The sequence below is a fragment of the Neophocaena asiaeorientalis genome, unplaced genomic scaffold, assembly GCF_003031525.2.
Source record: "Neophocaena asiaeorientalis asiaeorientalis breed wild unplaced genomic scaffold, Neophocaena_asiaeorientalis_V1.1 scaffold194, whole genome shotgun sequence".
Classification (NCBI taxonomy): domain Eukaryota; kingdom Metazoa; phylum Chordata; class Mammalia; order Artiodactyla; family Phocoenidae; genus Neophocaena; species Neophocaena asiaeorientalis.
The window spans coordinates 2,701,462-2,723,530 of NW_020172638.1; the positions used below are offsets into that span (position 1 = coordinate 2,701,462).

The 22,069-nt window shown below is 48.0% G+C and overlaps 1 protein-coding gene across 1 annotated transcript in view; it reads left to right on the plus strand.

Moving 5' to 3' along the window:
• Positions 1-19,146, plus strand: part of MAP7D2 (MAP7 domain containing 2) — a 99,106-nt gene extending 79,960 nt beyond the window's left edge. Inside the window, exons 8-16 of the mRNA XM_024739464.1 lie at positions 576-844; positions 1,422-1,554; positions 8,929-9,154; positions 9,908-10,012; positions 11,162-11,218; positions 11,670-11,748; positions 12,459-12,645; positions 15,434-15,709; positions 17,632-19,146. Coding sequence (XP_024595232.1) covers positions 576-844; positions 1,422-1,554; positions 8,929-9,154; positions 9,908-10,012; positions 11,162-11,218; positions 11,670-11,748; positions 12,459-12,645; positions 15,434-15,683 — 1,306 coding nt within the window. The 3' untranslated portion in view covers positions 15,684-15,709; positions 17,632-19,146. The remainder of the gene's footprint in view (positions 1-575; positions 845-1,421; positions 1,555-8,928; positions 9,155-9,907; positions 10,013-11,161; positions 11,219-11,669; positions 11,749-12,458; positions 12,646-15,433; positions 15,710-17,631) is intronic.
• The last annotated feature ends 2,923 nt before the right edge of the window (positions 19,147-22,069 follow it).

Below are 22,069 nucleotides of genomic sequence, written 5' to 3' on the forward strand. Positions count from 1 at the left end.
CTTTATTCTTATGTTGTCGTCAAACTTAAGTGAAATTCAGACATGACGTCATTGGCTGGGCTTCCTAAAACATTGTCCCTTCCCCCAGGGACATGTTCTAGATACCATATGTTCCTGTTAGGGTGATAATACTTCAGGGACTTCTTATTTATTTATTTTTGGCTGCGTTGGGTCTTCGTTGCTGCGCGCAGGCTTTTTCTAGTTGCGGCGAGCGGGCGCTACTCTTCGTTGTGGTGCGCGGGCTTCTCATTGCGGTGGATTCTCTTGTTGCAGAGCACGGGCTCTAGGTGCATGGGCTTCAGTAGTTGTGGCGTGTGGGCTTAGTTGCTCCGCAGCATGTGGGATCTTCCCGGACCAGGGCTTGAACCTGTGTCCCCTGCATTGGCAGGCGGATTCTTATCCACTGCACCACCAGGGAAGTCCTACTTCAGGGACTTCTGAGTGTGTGCTCCGCCTTACATTTGTTCGCCTTGAAGGATGAAATTGTTCAACTTTTTGGAACCAGGTGTCTTTGGAACAGAGGGTTCTGTGGTCAGGCCCGGTAATCATCTTCTGGCGTGGTTTTGGTTTTCCAGGGCAACTTCAAAAGCATATCCGCAGTCTCCAAAGAACGTGAAGCCGCCATACCCAGGGTCTCCGGTGAAGTACCACCTCCCCGCCTTTTCCGGCCAGGAAACACCCAAGAAGAAAGCAGAGAAAGAGAAGAGCAACAAGGAAAGGGAGGGCGCCCTGGCTCAGCAGGCAGCCGGCCCGCCTGGGGAGGAGGCCCCAGAGAAGCACGTAGCAGACAGGCACGCCACCGAGAAGCATGAGGCCGCGGCAGGGAAGGCCGAGGGCGGTGGAGGTAGGCCCTCCTCGCCCAGCCGCTTCTCCCTCTGACTCCATGCACGCGGGAGTCTCGGGTTGGGGGGAGAGACGGGGATTTTTCCCGGAGACAACTCCATGCCCTCGTGCCACTTTCTCAGGCTTGCACGTTGCCCCGAGTCCTTCCCCTCGCTCTCCTGAGGGTCTCCTGGCAGAGGAGGCTGAGGGGCTGACGCTGCTCCTAGCTGTGGAAGCCCACGGGGGCGCTCAGCTGCATCCAGCCAGCATCTGCCTTTCCCACAGAGAGGGTCTTCCTTTAGTCCTTGAAGCTTCCGTGACAGCTGCGGTGAGTTCATCCAGATAGACGCAGCGGTGGTGGCTGCCTTGGGACTTGCCGGTGACCCTGTCTCTCCTTGTCGCCTCTCCACTGCCCTCCATGGTGGAACGCATCCAGGGTCACAGCCAGCCTGTTGCAGCCTCTCTGCTTGGTGGCTGATTGTGCTGGTCTTGGCAGCATTTCCCATCACCCACTGGGTTGGATTTTTCAATTCCAAGTGGTAGCTGCCGTGTGAGTGCAGTCACTGTTTCATTTCCCTTGATCTTTTCCTCCAATGCAGCCTCGTGGAAGCCCACAGCGGGCACCACTGATGCAGGAGAGGCCACAAAGATGCTGGCCGAAAAGAGACGACAGGCCCGGCTGCAGAAGGAACAGGAGCAGCAAGAACGTCTGGAGAAGGAAGAGCAAGACAGGTATGGGGGTGCTCAGGCCTTCTGAGACCGCGGAAACTCCCAGCTCCTGGATATCGGTGTTACCGACAGCCCCTGTTCTCGGCATACCCTCTAGGACCAGCCAGGCCTTGTAGAGCTATCAAAGGAGTTTGAGTTTTGTTTATAGAGTGATGTTCTCCCTGAAAAGACAGGAGGTTCCGGATGTAGACATCTTGATTCTGCTTCCTGAATCGTGTTTTTTTTCCCCCAAATTATTCTAACTCTCACCCCCAGGTAAGAGAAAGGAGGGTTGAGCAGAGACTCCTAGCTGGGGCCGAAGCCGACCTCATAGGCCGTGAGACACGAGGTACGGGGACTCCCATCCTGGAGCACGAAAGAAGATGTCATGGCAGTGGTCCCTAAACTTTGGAGGGTGTCAGAGTCAGTCAGGCGTTGCGGTGAAAATACACAGGCCCAGGCCGTGTCCCGCTTCAGTAGCTCACCAGACTTTGAGAACCACTGCATTGACCCCTGGGGCACTTGATCAAAATACAGACGGTTCTGCCTATTCTGGTCTTAGTATTCAGAGAGAAATGCATGTTGAAGGGCAAGGTAGATTTTATCATTAAATTGATAAAGGAAGCTCTTAGGATAATCACAGAGTACAGTCCAGTACTGTTGAGAGGATCTAACGTGACAGGGAGCCAGCCACGTTGCCGTGTTTCACTCAGCTATGGCGCTGAGTTTAATCAGTAATAGAATATTCTTCATCCTTAAGTGACCTTGGCAAGTCTTTTGTGGTCTGTCATTACACTTCTGCTGATTTATTTCTTTGAAGGAGGAGGGGGGAGGTCTGGCTGGTTCCTTCTTCGAACTCTGGACTTCTCTGATGATTTTCCCACCTCCAACCTTTTGGTCAACAGCAGCAGGTCTTTTTACTGAGTGGTGTGCTTGGGCTGGGTTGGGTGGGCCGCAGGATGTGTGAAGGGAGGTGCCGGGAGAGGAGGATGAGTCGCAGGACCTCAGTGACAGGGCTTGGGATGCGCGGGCCCTGAGCAGGTGAGTCGCGTGCCTGTAGCTTGTGCTAAGGAAGGTGCAGCTCCCTGCCTTCCAGCCAGCACCCTCTCCCGTTGCCTTCACAGCGCAGCTCCTCAAAGAATTGACTGTACTGCCTGTCTCTGTTTCCTCTACTCGCACTCAGTCTGCAGACCTCACACTCACAATTCCTCCTAATTGCCGGACTCCTAATCCATTTCTTGGTTGGCTTTGACCATGTCACGCTTGCCCTTGCTTCTCTGGCCTCTCCTTCTCAGTCTCTTCTGTCTCCCGCTCAGCCCCTCACGCATCACCTGGGCTCCCAGCCCTCAGTCCTTGGCCAGCTTCACCTGACAAGCCCTTCCCGAGCAGCGCTGCGCCCTCCTGCCCGGCCCGCGCCCCCATCGCGCTGCCAGCTTCCTCTGGCTTCAAAAGTTTGGGGCTCGCATTTCACAGCAGCGTCCTCATGCTCAGCATTTGGGGTGCTAACCCAACTCTGCTCTCATCTCCCTTTCTACCCTCATCTCTTCTTTGCCTTGTTTTACCATCTATTTCTGAAGCCAATTTCATCTTGCTCTGTAAACCTTCAATACTTTCTGGTACAAGGGAGGCATTAAATCACACATGGGTACTGATGCCTTCTGAGCCTGTGCTGTCCAGTACCACCGCCTCTAGTCTCAGGCGGCCACCGGAATGGAAATATACTAAGATCAAGTCCAATTCAGTTCCCCAGCCGTATGGCCACATTTCAAGTGCTCAGTAGCTACATGGCTAGTGGCTACCATATCGGACTACACAAATCTCTAGAACGTTTCCCTCATCACAGAAAGGTCTGTTGGCTAGCACTGGTCTAGAACCTGCAGGCAGTATTACCAACTGCTTTGTGCTTTCCTTTAAGTGTGTCCCACACGCATCTCAAATTGAGCATTTCCAAAGCAGACCTTACTGTCTTTCTCGCAGACTTCCTTTTCCTTTCACAAGCTCAGTCCTCCATGTCTCCAGGCAACCAGATCAGATGTGTCCGAGCCAGCTCTCAACTTCCCCTCTCCTTCCTCGTCAGTGTCCCGTCCCCTGTCAGGTCTGTCTCGGCCGCCTCTAGCATCTCTCTCGTCTCCCTTCCCCTCCAGCCCCTCCTCCCCTCCTGAGCTCTGGCCCCTGTGGTCTTTGACCTGGACTGTGTGTGTGGCATCCGCAATGAGCTCCCCGCTCTAGGTCTCCCGGAGCTCATCCACTGTCCACGCTGTGTCCCCAGTGCCTGTTCTCAAATAAGTGTCATTGTCCTGCTCCTGTCCTTTAACAAGCCGGTGATTCCCCTGCCCACAGGAGGCCTGCCACGGCCTGAGCACCCCTGTCTCCTGCAGGTCCACACCTCCTCATCTGCTTTCACGCTGCCTCCCGTGGCCTCGAGCTCCTTGTCAGCAGACACATTTTCCATTGTCCGACTCGGGTCAAGCACTGCTCCCTGTCTGCAAGCCTTTCCAGCCCTGCCCCTGGGAGAGAACAGACCTCTCCCCCTCTTCGCCCACCCAGCCCGGCTGGTCGGCTGATCGGCTGATCACAGAGCCTCCTCATTTGTTCACAGGCCTACTTCCCCCAACTAAGCACCTTGGCCGGGGTACAGTCTTTGGATCACTGGTGCTGGCGCTCAGTAAACATACAGGAAAGGTAGAGAAGTAGGAAGAGGCCCAAATGAGAAGCCATTGCAATCGTGGGTTAAGAGAAGGCAGTGCAGTGTGGTGGAGCTCGAGCTGGAGGAGTGAAGGCGGGTTCCACAGAAATGGGCCCATTCAAAGTCGACGCCAAGGTTTGATTCTAAGCATAGGAGAATGGTACACCCAATGACAGATAAAGGAAGGACAGAAGGAATTGACTTTAGAGGGTAAAAACAAGCCATTTGATTGTAGATAAACTAAGTTTAAGGTGCCTGCAAGATATCCAGGTGATTAGAAATGGAATTGAAGCCTGGGGCCTAGGTAAAAATGAGAGCAATACCCTTGACTCAAAATCAGTTTTCCTCTCTCTTGCCAGAATATGAAGCTTTGCTAGCACCACGTGGGAGGTGAGAAAGTACACAACCAGGGCCTGGAACACAGCGGACACCTCTTGGGATAAGATCATCCTCACTCCTGTTTTGTGCTTAAGAGTCGGTAGTTGAAGCCACACAAATGTAGTTGCCAGATGAGAGAATATAAAGAAAATAAAGATACTTGAGCCAAACCGTGGAAAGCCAATCACTGTCACAGACTGGTGGGGAAAACGCCATCCAAGTCAGGGATGAGACTGCTCAGAGCAGAAGGGCTGACAAGGTGCCCAGACAGCTGGGCCCGGAAGAAGAGCAAACGCTGGTCCAGTCCCCGCTAGCAGTGACCCTGGGGCTCTCCTGGAAGCATGCAGAACAGGGCACAGTGCCTGGGCTCGTGGATGGCCCAAGATAGAAATCAGGATTCGTGGAGCAAGAAACCCTAGACCCTGGGTCCGCCCCGGGGAAGGCACTGGCAGAAACTAGAAGCAAAGAGATCTTACTGGGATTCCGAAATGAGTCACGTTAAGAAGTTAAGATAGCTGCTGTGGGCCCAAGTGGAAAGATAGTTGAGTTAGGCACCCTCCATCAGCAGGGTCACCTAGCCAGGCTGCAGCTCAGTGTCTGTGCAAGATTTGGCCTGGGCCCGGCCCTGCCGGCAGAGGTCCTGGCGCCGCTCAGCCCTGGCAGCTCGTCGGTTGAGCCTCTGGGTGGTGGACTGTCGGGGTAAGAGCTGGGCAGGCAGGGCCCGTCCGGTGCGGGGGGTGGCGGCCGAGTCAGGAAGGGAGAGCCAGGCCCTCACAGGAGGGAAGTCGCATGCCGCCTGCACCTGCGAGACGTGTCGAGGCTGAGGAAAGGCCGTTGGTCTTGGGGTTTAGGACATGAATGGAGGTTTGGGGGAAATCATGGAGAGGGGAGGAGACATAAGCAGCTTGACAGAGGTGAGATGGCAGAGGCCCTGAGCATCAGCAGAATGCAGGGGAGAGGGGACAGAGGAGAGTTGCTTGGGATGCCTGAGGCCTGAGTGTTTTGCAGGCCGTGGGAAGGTCCGTGTAGAAGGGCAAAGCGATGGAAGGAAGAGAGGGGGACGGTGGAAGGGACTCGGGTGCGGGGCTATGTGTGGAATTAATAGTGTGGCTGGTGGCATTTATAATCCTTTGCATCTAAGCAGAAAAAAGGGGGCATTTTCTGAGCAGGAATGCTGTAGAGGAGTGAAGTTTAGGAAGCCCAGATCAGGTGGCCCCGGTCTTCTCTGTAAAGTGGTTGATGATGCCATCGACTAAAGAGGATGTGGAAGACGGTGGAAAAGTGGAGGTTTGGACTGTTCTCCTGGGGGTCTGGGAGATGAGGATGGATGGCTGGCGTGGCGGCTGAGGTCCAGGGAAAGATGACCAGTCGGCCTTGTCTGGGCCTTACTTCAACCAGTGTTGACAACCCAGGAGGGCCCAGAGTGGCCCCCATGCCATCCCACAGATGCTCAGTGGCTGGGCAGCCTGGGCGCCCTGAGAGAAGAGGGAGCGGATGCAGGGACGGCACATAGCTGCCCGGGGCCGGTCAGGAGAGAAGGCGGCGAGGGACGGGTGAGGGCAGATCAAAGAAGGGGAAGGTTAGGACATTGAAGGTTAAGCTTTTTTAAATGAAAACTTTTAAGCACGTAAGGAAGGGAGAAAGTAAAACCCACATACTCATCCGGAGATTGAATGAGTCGAGACTGAACATGAGTCAGGGACATGGTGCAAATGTGAGAGGGTGGGACGAGAGGGGGCCGGCGTCTGGAGCGTGAGAGATGGGGGTCGTTACACAAGTACCTCACCTGGTACTTTTTAGGGTCTGGTGAGCTCCGGAGGGAGCCGGTAATGACGGCAAGGGCAGTGGGGTCGGGCTGCCTGCAGCAGAGGGGCGCTGGGGAAGTGACACTGCCACGTCCTCTCTAGTTCGTTAAGCAGGGAGAGAAAGAATGTTTATTCTTGGAGAGGATTTTGAGAGACTTGGTTTCACACAGGGAAAGCTAGTTTTTAGCTACTTTGGGGGAAGCAGAGTGTGGTTAAATGGAGGGAATTTTGTCTGTAGGGGCTTATGGGCCTGTGGGGAGGAATTTATGTTGTGGGTGATGACGGGGATTATGGAGACCTAGGGGCTAAGAGGATGTGTTACTGCATGGCTATGCATCGAGCACCTCTGAAGTCCTCATGGCAAAATGGAAGAAACCGAGTGGCTTTTCAGATCCTAAGGATGAAGTAGCTTGTGGGTTAATTTATATACACATCCTTTGTGTATTAACTTCTCTAAGACAGTCACAACTGGCTCCTTAAAAGAGAGAAAAATACTAAAACAGTGCTCTGATTAACCTTGGGAGAAGTTTTGTTATTGACACATCCGGTTTTTATAATCCTGTGTTGGGCATCCTAGTCTTTCATTGAGGAATCTAAGAACTGGTGAGTTTCTTTCTGACTAGGCCCCATAATGCTCTTCTCCAAAGTTCTCCAGAATATTTGTTAGTAATTTCAGTTGTTCCAGCTTTTAGGCACTGCACCCTCTGTGAACATAGAATACACTGTCATGTCCCATTGTAGTTTTAGGCTAATGTCTTTGTGTATTTTTTTACCTTTTAAAATATTTCTTTGGTAGCACATAGGCTAATTGCCTCCGTGATTCCTAAAGCCAACCGTTAGGGTGGAAGGATGTTCTTTTTAAGTCTTGATCATTTATAACAATATACCAGCGCCCCAGTAAGTCAGTGGTACATGCTTCCAAATAAAGATAATTTCTGAAAAACATACACATTTACAGATGCGCTTAAAAGGACACTGGGAATTGAAGAGAGCGTTCATTTTAAATTGTAAAACAGACTAGCATTTGAGAATCTGCCCAGGACCAGGCATTGTGCTAAGTGCTTCCCATTATCTCATTTAATTCCCACAGTGATGTCGAGGAGCCAGTAATATAGCTATTCCCATTTTTTTAAAATGGGCATCAGAAATGTTGAGTGACTTTCCAAGGAAGGGTCACACAGCAAGTGGCACAATCAGAATGCAGTCTTGGTCTTGCCCATGTGGCACATTGCCAGTCAGTAACTCACTGCAAAATGAGTATAGTTATCCACATTTTTTCATAGAAGAGGAAAGTGACACACATGAGCAGGAAGAACGTTAGAAATGTAAAAACAAGCACTTAGACTTTACAGAGTTTTCCCTCACTGCTTACGCTCTTTATCGTTACATCGCTGACCATTCATCTGTGGATGAAAAATGTCTAAACGCCATTTAATTTTCATTTAGCAAAGAATAAAAGCTAAAATTTTTTTTAAAGAATGCCAAGATAAATGGAAAATAGATGCTTTAATTCCTTAAATGTCAAGTTTCTGTTGAGCATTTTCTTCCATTTGCTGCTTCAGAAGTCACATACTAATTAAAACCAAAGTGAACTTTTTGAGCTCCTAGTCACTGCTCTCAAATTGCTGACTGGCACAGATGTGAGAGTCACTGAGACACTTCGAGGGTTTTTTTCTTTTTTTTTTCTAGCCTAAGTTGGTTTTTTTTTTAACATCTTTATTGGAGTATAATTGTTTTACAATGGTGTGTTAGTTTCTGCTGTATAACAAAGTGAATCAGCTATACCGTATACATATATCCCCTTATCCCCTCCCTCTTGCGTTTCCCTCCCACAGTCCCTATCCCACCCCTCTAGGTGGTCACAAAGCACCGAGCTGATCTCCCTGTGCTATGCAGCTGCTTCCCACTAACTATCTATTTTACATTTGGTAGTGCATTTAAGTTGGTTTTAAATATTTATCCTACTCAGTTTTTAAGGAATTCTCATTCAGTAAGAATGATGGGGGCTTCCCTGGTGGCGCAGTGGTTGAGAGTCCGCCTGCCGATGCAGGGGACACGGGTTCGTGCCCCGGTCCGGGAGGATCCCCCATGCCGCAGGGTGGCTGGGCCCGTGAGCCATGGCCGCTGAGCCTGCGCGTCCGGAGCCTGTACTCCACAACGGGAGAGGCCACAACAGTGAGAGGCCCGCGTACCGCAAAAAAAAAAAAGAATGATGGGCCTGTGGTCATTTGTAAATTGGCTAGGGAACATCTGTGTCTTCATTACAGTCTATTCACAAATCAATACATTATTACTCTGGGTATCACAGAATTTAAAGTCCACTTTGCTTATTATTTTTTTTGGTAACCGTATGGACTGGAGTGGCTTTCTGAGAAGGATGTGAGTCATTTTCTTAAGTGGATGCTAACTCATATGCATGTGTCTGTGACAGTGTCAAGTGTTATGCTCTACTGTTGGCACACAGCTCTTGGTAGTTTACCTTTTGGGCATGTCGTCGTTGTCTCCTAACATCATTTATGTTCTCAAAAGGCTGGAGAGAGAGGAATTGCAAAGAAAGGCAGAGGGGGAAAGACTTCGCCTAGAAGAAGCAGCCCGTAAGCAGGAAGAGGAGAAGAAGCGGCAGGAGGAAGAAGAGAAAAGGAAGGCGGCAGAGGAGGCCAAGCGGAGGGCCAAGGAGGAGCTGCTGTTGAAAGAAGAGCAAGAAAAGGAAAAGCAAGAAAAAGAAAAGCAGGAAAAGGCCATGATTGAAAAGCAGGTACTGTGCAAATCTTTATATAGACTTTCCTTAAGGGCCTTAGTTAGTATTAGGTAAAATTAGTTAAATTTGGATGACTCATAATGTTTACTTGAAGTTTTTCTTTAACTGGGCTAGTTAATAAATATGAGTTACTTTGGGCAACAGAAGTGAACTTGGTAGTATTTGCTGTATGTCCGTTTGGGTTCCCCCGAAGGCAGACCCCGGATGAGAACTTGGGTGCCAGTAGTTTATTTGGGAGATGATCGCAGGAAGCTGGTAGGGGAGTGAGAGGAAAGCACATTGGTGAGTGGGTTACTGCGGGCAGCTGGAACTTGCTCACTGTGGAACTCCCTGAGAGACTGTGGACCATGCCTTAGGATTATCCCCCTGGGTGGTGAGGAAACTAGGTTATTTGTCTTCCAAGTCCTGCCCCTTATGGTTGCAGGTCACTGAGGGGAAATTAACTTCCTGAAATTTCTAGCCACATGCATACTTATGGCCAGAGACTACCCTCAGACACAAAAAGACCTTGACCTTGTACGCAGAATGTCTGCAGGTGATTTGCATGGTGGACCGAGGTCATATGAGTGAGACCCAACCATGTCTGCTGTGTCGTAGAGCAGGCTGTGTAAATCCACGTTGAATATTGGAGCAGCACCCACTTTTCGGTAGATGATGAGGTGGAGGAATATAGGTGCAAACCCCAGGGAATTAACTAGCGTTTTCTTCAGCTTAGTAAAGCCTATCCCTTCTTTTACACGTTTCTACCAGAAGGAAGCAGCAGAAGCAAAGGCCCAGGAGGCAGCTAAACAGATGCGTCTAGAAAGAGAGCAGATCATGCTGCAGATTGAACAGGAGCGACTGGAGAGGAAGAAGGTAAGGGCTAAGGGATCAGGAGTACTTAGGGTGAGGCAGGGACAGGAAGTGAGTCCAGTTATGTTCTGCAGTTGTTGGGTACGGTGCTCTTAGAATTGTTATTTAGGTTGATTTCGTTGATCATACTGTTGTGTCTTTATTAGTTTTCTGTCATCTTATTCTTTCATTTACTGAGAGAGGGGTATTGAAAGCTCCATCTGTGATTATGGATTTCTCCACTACTCCTTCCAGTTCTATACATTTTTGTTTTTATATACATAATTTGAAGCTCTACTGTTAGGTGGATTTATATTTCAAATTATTAAATTTTCCCATTGAATTACCATTTTATCATTATGAAACATCCTTCTTTTTTTTTTGCGGTACGTGGGCCTCTCACTGTTGTGGCCTCTCCTGTTGCGGAGCACAGGCTCCAGACACGCAGGCTCAGCGGCCATGGCTCACGGGCCCAGCCACTCTGTGGCACGTGGGATCTTCCTGGACCGGGGCACGAACCCATGTCCCCTGCATGGGCAGGCGGACTCTCAACCACTGCGCCACCAGGGAAGCCCTGAAACGTCCTTCTTTATCTCTAGTAATATTTCTTAAAGTCTACTTTGTCAGCCTTTTTGTGATTAGCACCTGCATGATAAATTTTTTCACTTTGAACCTACGTGTCCTTATAAATGTGCCTCTTATAAACAGCATATGGTCAGGATTTGTTATTTTAATCCAGTTTGACAGTTTTTGTCTTTTAATTGGGGTGTTTAGGCCATTTAATTACGGGTAAAGGGTTTAAGGAGGCTGATTATAAAGGTCCATTCTCATGGTGTCCAATCTGTGGCCTCCCCTTCTGCACCGCAGCTTGGCTTTCTTTAGGGTGGTCCTCTTGAATGGCAGGTAGTGACGTGTTGCTTTCTAGGTAACTTAAGGAGAGGAAGGAGAAAGATGGGATATAAATTGTTGATTCTAGATACTTAACTGGTTCACTCCTTAAGCATCTGACCGTGTTTGTATGGCAGAGGTGTATGTCTGCAAAATCAATGGAAAAACCTTTCTATACACATTATCCTCTGCTGATGTTTCTTTTTTACAAATTTTGTGAGGAATGTGAAATTGCGTATAGACCCGGCTTACTTGTATATGTACCTGCTTCTTTTTGGTTCCCAGAGAATAGATGAAATTATGAAGAGAACAAGGAAGAGTGATGTGTCTCTGGAAGTGAAGGTAGGCATTCAGAGTACCATTTTCATAATTCATGTTCTGAGAAGAACAGAATGGTGGAATATATTCAGTGACACTGTAGGTCTCAGAGAGGATTAACCAGAAAAAAATAGGCTCTTCCTTGCTTTGTTCCTGGCTAGATTAAGGAGGCTGTAGGTCCCTGAAAGGAAAGAGGAGTCTGAGAGAGGGATTTCAGAGATGGGGTGTTAACAAAAAATGTCCTCAGGGAAATGGGGGTAGGGATGCAGGGAGAAGCATTATAGTCCACAGATCAAAAAAGAGAATGGTGGCATATTAATAAGGGAAACATAGCTGATTTGTAATAATCTCAGAAAATTCAAAGAATTACCGTGGAGCAGACAGTTGGCCCAGCATGGTTCCAAATATCCTCTGGTACTTTTCAAAAGCACTTAACTTTCTACATAAAGCCAACCTTCCCTCTATTTGTTTTCAGAAAGAAGACCCGAAAGTGGAGCTTCAGCCTGCTGTGTGTGTGGAAAATAAGACAAAACCAGTTGTCCCCAACAAAATAGGTGAGCTTGGGGTCTCGTTCTTAGGTTCTTCCTTTCAGGAGGTGAGGGCTCATGGCGCTTCCTGTGGGAGACTAGCACCCACGGGTCCTAAGAGCTTTATTAGTGCAAGGGGCCTGCGCACTTTTCCCTCCCTTGTGGAGTTTCCATCTCCAGCACAGGTCTGTCAGGTCCACTTGGAAACCGGCGGGTTCCTCAGTTACTCTAATAATCCCAGTGCCGGAGCCAGGCCATCTGCTGGCCGGGCTGCTTTCCGGGAAGCTTAATTGCTGGTCAGGTTCTGTTAAGAACTGACTCTGTTGTTCTACGGCAGTTTCTTCTGCCTTCCAGAGTTCTAGATAGTCCAGCTCTTTTCTATCATGTACTTAAAGCTCCTCAGGTTGGACTATTTCGTGGCAGCCAAAGTCAGAAAACACATCCCCATCTCAGAGTGACTCTTCACATTTCTCTTTAGCCTTGTGGCTCAAGAGCCCGGGGACCTGTACGGCATATGACACCAAGCCTCCCGGGTGGGTCATGAGCCCTGCACAGACACTGATGATGTCATTTGTCATCTCTTCCCGGTGGGAAGGTGACTACATGGGGTTCTTTTTACAAAAGATATTGCATTGTTGGTAAAGTAGAGGATTCATTGCCTCTATAGGTATTTCCCCTGTTATTTCATCGTTTGGGATATTTTATGACTGACAGAATGACTTTGTGTTCTCCATCAGAAATCAATGGCTTGAACACCTGCCAGGAAGTTAATGGTGTGGAACGTGCTGCCCCAGAGACTTTCCCCCAAGATGTTTTCGCTAATGGACTTAAACCAGTTGGGGGACTTGTTCACCTGGATGCCCTTGATGGGAAATCAAACAGTCTGGATGATTCAACCGAAGAAGTTCAGTCTATGGATGTGAGGTAGGTCCACTGCTTTTGCATTTGAGCCTCATCTCCTCCCCAGATACCTCTACCACCTCTTAGTTGATCTCTTCATCTTTTCCACACCCAAATCTTTCTACACACCTATAGTAGATACGGTTGCCGTTCAGGAAAGCTAACAGTGGTAAATTAATATCCGTGTTTTGGGTTGAGTTCCCTAGAAACAGAGCCTGGGACAGGGATTCTAGGGCATGGGATTTATCAGAAGAGAGTTCTCAGGAGAAAGGGAAGGGAGGGAAGCAGGATTGGGCAGGGGGAGTCACTAAGCAAGGATCTGGTCTCAGCTGGTCCCAGTGGAACTCTGGAGGATGGATTTCCACCAGAGAGGGCTCTGACTGCGGTAAGGGAGGCAGCCTTCATGGCACTGTGTTTGTCAGCCATCGACTGTGGAGCACCCAGGGTGGATATGCTCCCATCAGCCAAAGGCAGTTGTCCAGAGGAAGGGCAGCAGCTGTGAGCCCATAGCAGCTAGGGAGTGGGTGCAACCACAGGCAAAGGGGATCTGGGTGGGGCACCAAAAGAGCCCACTCACTGTGACCAGTGTCTCATGTTTAAGTAAACTTGTCATTGGAAACTTGATAAAGGAACTAATTTGCTTTCAGATCCTAACAACTTAAGGAATTCTTAACTGGTATATGTTTGTGGATAACATTGCCTGGCGAATTAATCCTGGACCAAAGGAGGGCTCAGTTAGCCCGGGGTTGGGGCAGAGGCGCTGGAACAATGCAGTGCAGGGCAGTTGGGCTGGGGGTCCTCTCTGTGACAGGAGGGAATGCCAGTATTTTGTACAAGCTCTGCCAGAGCTCCAGCCTGCCGGAGCTTACGCTTATCTCCTTGCCTGTGAATACTCAGCCTCAGTCTGGGGGGAGGCAGGTGGGGAGCAGAGCCTTTCCCAGGGCACACTGACTGTAAATATCCCAGCTCGTGCACCCTGGCCTTGAGCCAGATATGGGAAAACCCAGGGTCCAGCCGCCCTGTCACCAGGAGAGCGAGTCCCGCGCAGCCTGAGAGTACGGCCTCCTCAGGCCTTGCCACCACCCGCCACCGTCATGGCAGACTTCCTGTAAGTGGTGCCACTCTGCCCCCGGGGGGGCAGGGAACTGCTGGGGCATCTTAAAGGATAACACAATACCTCCCACCGCCATGTCGAGGCAGTTGTGCTTATTCTTTCTGCCTCTGGGGGGTGGGGGGGGCGGGACGAGACCTGGCACTGGCCATGGCTCAAGGAAGTGAAGGAGCTTTGTGTGTGCACTGCGTTCTTGGTGTGGCCACCTCTGCATTGGAGAATGGTGACTCCTGGGGGCAGCGCCTAAGCTTGTGGCGCCATTCTGTCCTCTGCCTGCTCTGACCAGCTGTTCAAACCCTGGGAATGGAGGTGGGCAAGGCGGAGATGGGGCGGGTGTTCCCACTAACGAAGCAGTTTGCCCAGGCTCCGGGCCACCAGAAGTGGCGTCAGGTCAGCTGCCGCCCCTTAACTAGGCTCAGTGTGAGGGAGACAGATCATCTGAGCTTCTGCAGTTCAACTCGTTTTTCTAGATTCTTCTCTAAGCTCTTACGGAGGAAGAAAAAAAAACAGACAAACCTGACAGCAGCCCTACTCTGGCTGTTCCGAGAGACTCCTGGTGAGGGGACCTCAGATCCCAGCCCACCACTTATCTGAGCTCGGCCTCTGGTTGACACGCTACGAAACTTCCTCCTTCCATCCGGCAAAGTCTTCCCCACGTGGTCGCCTGGGGGGAGAAACGCTTGTTGATTGCATTTTGCAGCGAGGAAAGTGAGGTCTGGGGAGGGAAAGCTGCTCCCCAGAGGCGGTGCTGCTAGAGAGAGGCTGCACCAAGGCACCCCGTGGTGATTAGACACACACCCCCCCGCCCCCGCCCCCCGCCCTTCAGCTCACTTTCAGCTTCTGGCATTGGCTCTGTTTGCGTTTCCAGAGGCAAAGTGATAGGCAAGAAGTAGATTTATTAATATAGAATGCTTGTGAGGGATACAAGTGGGCAGACAAGGGGGCTCTGCCCCAAGAAGTAAGACAAGTGGGCAGACAAGGGGGCTCTGCCCCAAGAAGTAAGTGGGAAAGCCAGTTTATTTAGGGAGATACACACTCCAGAGACAGAGTGCAGGCCATCTCAGAAGGTGAGAGGCCCTGGGAGATGCACGTTCCATAGACAGAATACGGTCGGTCTCAAAAGGCGAGAGTGACCCTGAAATATGGCGTGGTTGGTTTTTATGGGCTGGGTAATTTCATTCGCTAACAATTGTGAGGATTATTCCAACTCTTTTGGAGAGGGGGCGGGGATTTCCAGGAATTGGGCCTCTGCCTACATTTTGGCCTTTTATGGTCAGCCTCAGAACTCTCATGGCGCCTGTGGGTTGTCCTTTAGCATATGCTAATGCATTATAATGAGGGTATAATGAGGCTCAGGGTCTAAGGGAAGTCGAATCTTCCACCATCTTGGGTCTGATCGGTTCTAACCAGTTTTTGTATCCTCAAAGGCTATGTCATTGTTTTAAAGGTTGTGCCCTGCCCCCTTCCCTCCTGTCTCAAATCCGCTTCCCTTCTGTCAGTGTCTCAGACTTAAACTAACTTGTATCTTTTTTTTTTTTTTCTAACTTGTATCTTTTATAAGGTGTTACACACAAGCTCTGGCTCTACATCCGTCTTCTCTAGAAAAGAAGAGTAGTATAACAAAACATGACAAATAGAATTAATAGTTTGTCTATCTCTCCATCTCTCTCTCTCCCTCCCTCTCTCCCCCTCCCCCTCCAGTCCTGTTTCAAAAGAAGAGCTTATCTCTATCCCAGAATTTTCACCAGTGAGTGAAATGATTCCTGGGGTATCTCTGGACCAAAATGGAACTGGTAATGCCCGAGCACTTCAAGATCTCTTAGATTTCACTGGCCCCCCCATTTTCCCCAAGAGATCCAGTGAAAATCTCAGCCTGGATGACTGTAACAAAAACCTGATCGAAGGATTTAACAGTCCTGGCCAAGAAAATACTCTGAACACCTTCTGTTGACAAATACAACATCTCTTTAATGAAAGGTACAGTCTTTTGATGATAGTCTAAATCTGTAACTCTCCAGCTGGGGTTTGTGAAGGTGAGATAAACGTCACTCAGCCTCCTAGTCAGTTTTATTTTTACAAAAAGCAAACAAATGTGGACTCATGGTATGTACAAGAACTGAGATGGATTTCAAGTGAATCCTCATCTAAGAGCTTTCTGCGCCACCCCAGCGTGCCCACCCCTGCTGTTCGGGGCCGGGGAGTGGTGCGTGTAGAAGCACTGGCTAAAAGTTTGACCAGCCATCTGTCTCAAGTAGCAACTTTTTACAGACAATGAGAGAATGCTGTAATAGTGGTGCAAAGTAGTGTTAATAAAATGAATTTCCCCCCTGGTTTTATTCAGTGACATCCCACATCCTATCTAGAATCACTTGTATACATTGGTGAGTGTTGGGCTAAATGGTTTGCTGTCCTGTTGACTTCCTCTGTTCTTGGATCATACCTGAAGGAGTAAGGGGGGGAAGAACTGAAGTTTGTGCCCTGAAGCGTTCCCCGCCTTTGGCCTTTTTTTCTTGCCGAAGTGCTTCTAGAAGCTTCTTGTTTGAGTAAGATATATCTATGGGTTATAAACACTGGATTTGTGTGTACTTAGTTATACTCACCTCACATTGGATTTACTTGTTTGGGGCTTTTTTTTTTTTTTTTTTAGCTTCTCACTGCTGTGGCCTCTCCCGTCGCAGAGCACAGGCTCTGGACGCGCAGGCTCAGCGGCCGTGACTCACGGGCCCAGCCGCTCCGCGGCATGTGGGATCCTCCCGGACCAGGGCACGAACCCATGTCCCCTGCATCGGCAGGCAGACTCTCAACCACTGCGCCACCCGGGAAGCCCGGGGCTTATTTTTGAATGATGAAAAACATAATTAGAATCTGTCATCAAATACTTTCATAACTTAATTCCAATTGCTCCTCCCATTTTAGACTGACATTTTTCTATTCTCAGCATTATCTCAGTCACCTTATTTTTTATGATATTCCACTCCTATAACAGAACTTCAATAACTGATATGATTTAGTCCAACCTTTCTATTTCTCAAATGAGGAAACAGGTTGGGGAGGCCACACGGCCGAGGTCACAGTGTCTCGCATACTTATTTCTACCTGACCTCAGCTGTTGGCTGTAGACAGTGCATTTTGGAGTTTGCTTCTCTTGGCCCTTGGGGAAGCGGTTGTGGTCCTTTCACACATGAGAGGGAATGCGCGACGGGCAGTTTTTAGAATAAACCATATCCCTGGTTTGGAAGAGCGGCTGCCTTCTTGGACACTTTAAAAAATTCACCTGAGCATTCTCTTTCCCTGACAGTTACATGGATTAATATTTAGTAAGATTTCTCTTGTTATTAGCATACCTTGCACCCTTTGGTTCACTGACCTCGCTATCAGTCAAGGACCAGAAAATCCACAAAACTTAGAAGAGTGTTCATGGCTTCTCAAATCTATTTCCTACATTTCTAACTAAAAGAAGTGCAAGATCCTTGTCCAAAAACAATCTTGGCTAAATAATTGTATTCATACTGCTTGTGTATTTTCATCTGTCGTATAACTCTAGTTATCAAATTCTTCTCAGCCAGAGGTGGCAACGCCCCTGCTGGAAATGTGTTTGGAAAGGTGTTGGGGGTGGCTGTCACAGTGGCTGGAGGCAGCACTGGGATTTGTGACATTAAACGTCCTGCAGGTTTTAGGACAGTCCCGCGAAAGAAAATTTGATCCCCTAAAAGAATAGTCCTACACAAAATGCTGCAGCACTTCCGTTGAGAGACTCTATAAGCCAAGGAAAATACAATTACCAAGAAGGTAGAAAGTCCCACACTGTGATCATTTCAGTGAGAGAGAATAGATGCTACAACTTGCAAAATACTGTCTCTCCGTTGGTTTCACCCGATTTTGGTTTTGAATTGCCACAGGTGGCGTTTGGAGAACCCATGAAGCTGCTGGTAGTCAAATCTGAGCTGCCGGCCCTCTGAAGAAGCTTCTGTCGTCCTTAACCGCTGGATTCCAAACTATTAAATCAAAATGTAACTGTATTCCTACTTAGTATGTCAAACGCTGGCTACTCTCAGTAGATCCTTGAGACGTTGGCCTTGTCGGGCTTTAGCAGAGTTCCATGTTACATTTCTATTTATGAGCTTCAGCTGCTGATAAAGCACTTCCTGTACTCTTATTATCATAGTGACCCTCTGAATAACCCGTGTGATTTCGGCTTGGAAAGTCACCTTATAAGCATTCTTATCCCCAGACTTGGAGCATATAAACATTTAGATGTCTTTTCTTGTAAATATTCTAGACATTTACCCAGACTCTACTTAAACATATACTGAAAACTTGGGTTGCATATCTCCCTGTCTGTGTTTAGAAGGAGAAGAAATTCTGGAACATTTCCCCCATCTCTGGGGTTTCTTTGTTGGAAGTTACTATCAAGAAGCCGTGTTTTATTATTAAACTTAGCCACCTGCAAAATATGTTGCCTCCCATTGCTCCTTGGGCGGCTAGTGGAGTGAGTCTGGCTGAGTAAGGGAGCCATTGAACAGCGTGGAAGGCCGTCTGCTCCCTTAGGCATATTCCTCCAGACTTGGGCATCTGAATCTCCAAGGACCTTTTCATGTTGTACCTGAAATCCTCCAAGCTGTAGTCACTCCAGACCCTCAAGTGGCTTCTGGACTGAATGAATCGTGCACCTCCTGCCCAGGTGGTTGCTTTTCATGTTGTAGCTGTTGTTTTTCTCTTGGGTCTTGGGGCTTTTGTTTGTTTGTTTACTCAACTCTAATAAAACCAGGTACAAATGAAAAGCATAGTGCTCTGAGACAGGGGCCCCTGAACTGGACCTAATATGTCACTTTAACAGGCTTGAACATAAAAACATCTGGGCGGGGGACAAATGACGGTAGAATGTATACTTTACACGTTTTGTGCCATATAATAATGTGTTTTCTTCATTTCTTGTGGTGAAACGTGACTTTCAGATTAAAATAACCTTTTCTTCTTTGAAACCTTCTTTTTTTGTCTTGTACAATAAAGAGTTTGGAAAGATCCATAATTCTGACTGAGGTTTGCAACCAGGAGATACAAAAAAGTCTCCATAGTAATCTTGTTCATGTGCTCTTAAAACCAGCTACAGTGTAAGACTGTATTAGGTATGGAAACTGTGTATGTTTGTGTATGTGTATATACTAAATAAAATACATGCCTCCAGTAATACAGTGCCATAGATCTTGATGAACATCGGGGGAAAATCCCTTTTATGACAAGCACATAGAAAATGATAGCATGGTCTGACTTTCCAAAAAACGCCTTGCCATCTTTCTTATAGCCCTGTTTTGCTAAATGTCTGTTTTCTTGCGATCTGTTGTACCTCACAGCACCATTGTGATCCTGGTGATGCCTCATTTGCACGATGTGTACCTTGTGTTACCGTGAAATACATTTTCATTGAAGAGTCTGATGGTGTGTTAGTGCTTTGTTTGCTTCTGTAGGCTCGATAAAAAAAAATGTGCTGAAACCAAACCAGATACCAGATTTTTGAAAACCTATTTGGAAAAAAAAATTAAAAATCCTGTGTGGGTGTCCTTTCCCTGTCTAACTCATTAAAATTCCTCTATTGCCAGTTCCAAGTGAAACCAACTGTGGAAATAAGCTTCAGTGATGAGCTGTCCCAGGACATGATGAACTTGTAAGTATAGTAAAGTTGCTGTACTTTCATACCACTGATGCGAGGGATTGCTAGCTAGCTAAGATGCAGTTAACCTTAGTGTAATCTCCAAAAACATTCCATAGAGCAATCTGGCATTTCAACAAAATTATAATGGGAATGGTGACCCCTGTTTTCCAGTAAGCTGAAACCCACACCAACTTTCTTTTTGTATCTAAATCATGGCCTGTCTACTGCCTGGGAGACAATACCAGCCAAGACCAGGAGACAGGAGGGCCAGGACTGGAATGGGGATGTCGGATCCTTGTGGTAACTGCTGGGCTGCCACCTCCAAAGCCGAGGGCCCAGTTAACGCAGCTCTCCCCAGCTCTGATGACAAAGCCTCTGGTGAGGGCACACGAGTGGACGTCCTCATTTTTTCCATGTGCTGGCCTTTGACAGCAGCATTATAAGTAGCTTCTGTCATCATGAGCTCTGGCCAGAGGGTCGTAGTGACGTCTAGTCACTCCTAAGAGCAATTTCTACTTTGTGAACATTCTAAATTTTTCTTAATATATACAGGTTTCCTATTAGTCAAATGCTTTTGTAATTTGTTTTCATTTGGAAAGCAAGTGTAAAGAACTAGCTTGTTTCTAGAGTTGTTATACCCATCCACTCTTGAGCATCACTCAGGAAGCACAATTATATAAGAAAATGGAGCGAGAGCTCTTAGGAACATTAGAAAAGAGAAAACTTTACAGATAGTCTTTTTGTGGGGAATCCATGAGAAACAACTGGGGAACTCAGAATAGTTCCACAGGGGAGCTAACCACTAAGTGAAGAAAAATCAATAGTTTTCTTACACATTAAAAGTTAACAGAAAAATGGATCCTAAAAAACTCATAAAATTCCTAGAAAGAACAAGCTTCGTCTAAAACTTGACCACGGGACATTAGAATAAATGTAAATGGAAAGACATGCCATGCCCCCTGAATGGGAAAACCTACACACCCGAAGAAGAGTAGGTGACCCACCCTCACATTTGTGTAAATTAAATGAAGTTCCACTCCATGGGATTTCTGTTTTGCAACTTGAAAATATAACTGTACAGGGAATTCCCTGGCAGTCCAGTGGTTAGACTCAGTGCTTTCACTGCTGAGGGCCCAAGTTTGATCCCTGGTCAGGGAACTAAGATCCCAAAAGCTGTGCTGTGTGACCAAAAAAAAAAAAAGGTGTAATTGTACAGTTCATGTAAGAAAATGAATACAAAGCTAAGAAACTTCTAGAGTGAGTTTTTTAAAAGGGAGGCTTCCCCCAACAAACAGTCAAATATATGGTAAAACTTCCATAATTAAAACAGTATAGTGGTTTTTTTTTTTGGCCTTGCCCCGCAGCTTGCGGGATCTCAGTTCCCCGACCAGGGATTGAACCCAGGCCACGGCAGTGAAAGCACGGAATCCTAACCATTAGGCCACGAGGGAACTCCCTAAAACAGTGTAGTCTGATAGAGAAATAGAATTTGGAGTAGAAATAGAGATCAGTGACACATCCAAGAGAGGTGAGAATTTAGTGCATGATGGGACCGGGGTGGGTTGATCATTTGTTCCTGGAGAGAGAGAGCACGTGGTTTAGTGTCTCCTGAGGGTCAGCCAAGTTCAGTGTCTCTGATGGGCTGGGGGTGAGGACCCAGAAGTTAGTGAGGAAATGATAAAGTCAGGAGCGGGGTCCAAGGTGTGGGTGCCAGTTATGGTTCAGGGTTTAAGTCGGGGAAATTTAGACACGAGCCTCCAAAGACCTCCAACTGATGCCTCCCCCTCCTCGGGATATGCTGTGATCTCAGGAGGTGGGAAGCAGTGGCCTCTACTCGCCATGGTTTAAGCTTCTCCTGCAGGAATGAACCTTAACAGTCAGCACGTCCTGAGATCCTGCTGTACGCGAGGTGGTCCTGAGACTTGTCCAGGATGTGAGGTAGGTAGGAGAGGGTTACTTTCCCAAGGACACACAGCTGGAACTTGGCAGAGCTGGGGTTGACCCTGGGGCCACAGCTTTGGTGCCCCAGGGGCGCTGACAGGCTCTCCTGCCCCTGAGAGCAGAAGTGTTTTGCTAGAGCAGGTGCTTATAGTGGAGAAGGGCCAGAAGCCCCATGGAGAATTGTAGTTCTGGTTCTTTTTGTTTAAAAAAACTATTGAGATATCATTCACATACCATAAAAATTCCTTCCTTTTAAAGTATACAACTCTGTCTTTGATTTCTTCACAGTCACGCAACCATCACCACTATGTAATTCTAGAACCTTTTCATCTGAGCTCGCTTTTGCAAGGGTTATTATCCATATGTCTACTCACAGCAGCAGAGCTTGGCTTTACTGTTGGTTCAAGTCCCCATCGTACCTGGAAGCAAGACCGTGGGATTTGAAAATAGTATCCCCTAAACCACTTGCTCCCCTTTTCCCCCTAGTCTCCAACAGGCCAAATTAGGGTGGTGTTTATCTAACTCAGTCCACGCCGGCTGTTTTGTGTTGTTTCACATTCTGTGTGCATAAATACTGGATCAGATGCCAAACATGGGCTTTCTATCAGATGCCCAACGTGGGCCTTTTAGGCCGATGAGAGACATGGAGTGGTGAGCGCCTTCAGCTCCGTGGTAAGTAAGTGAGAAGTTTCTGTGCAGTAGTTAGGAAATGCCAAGTTTCATTCTTCTGGTTGGCCCTGAGGGAT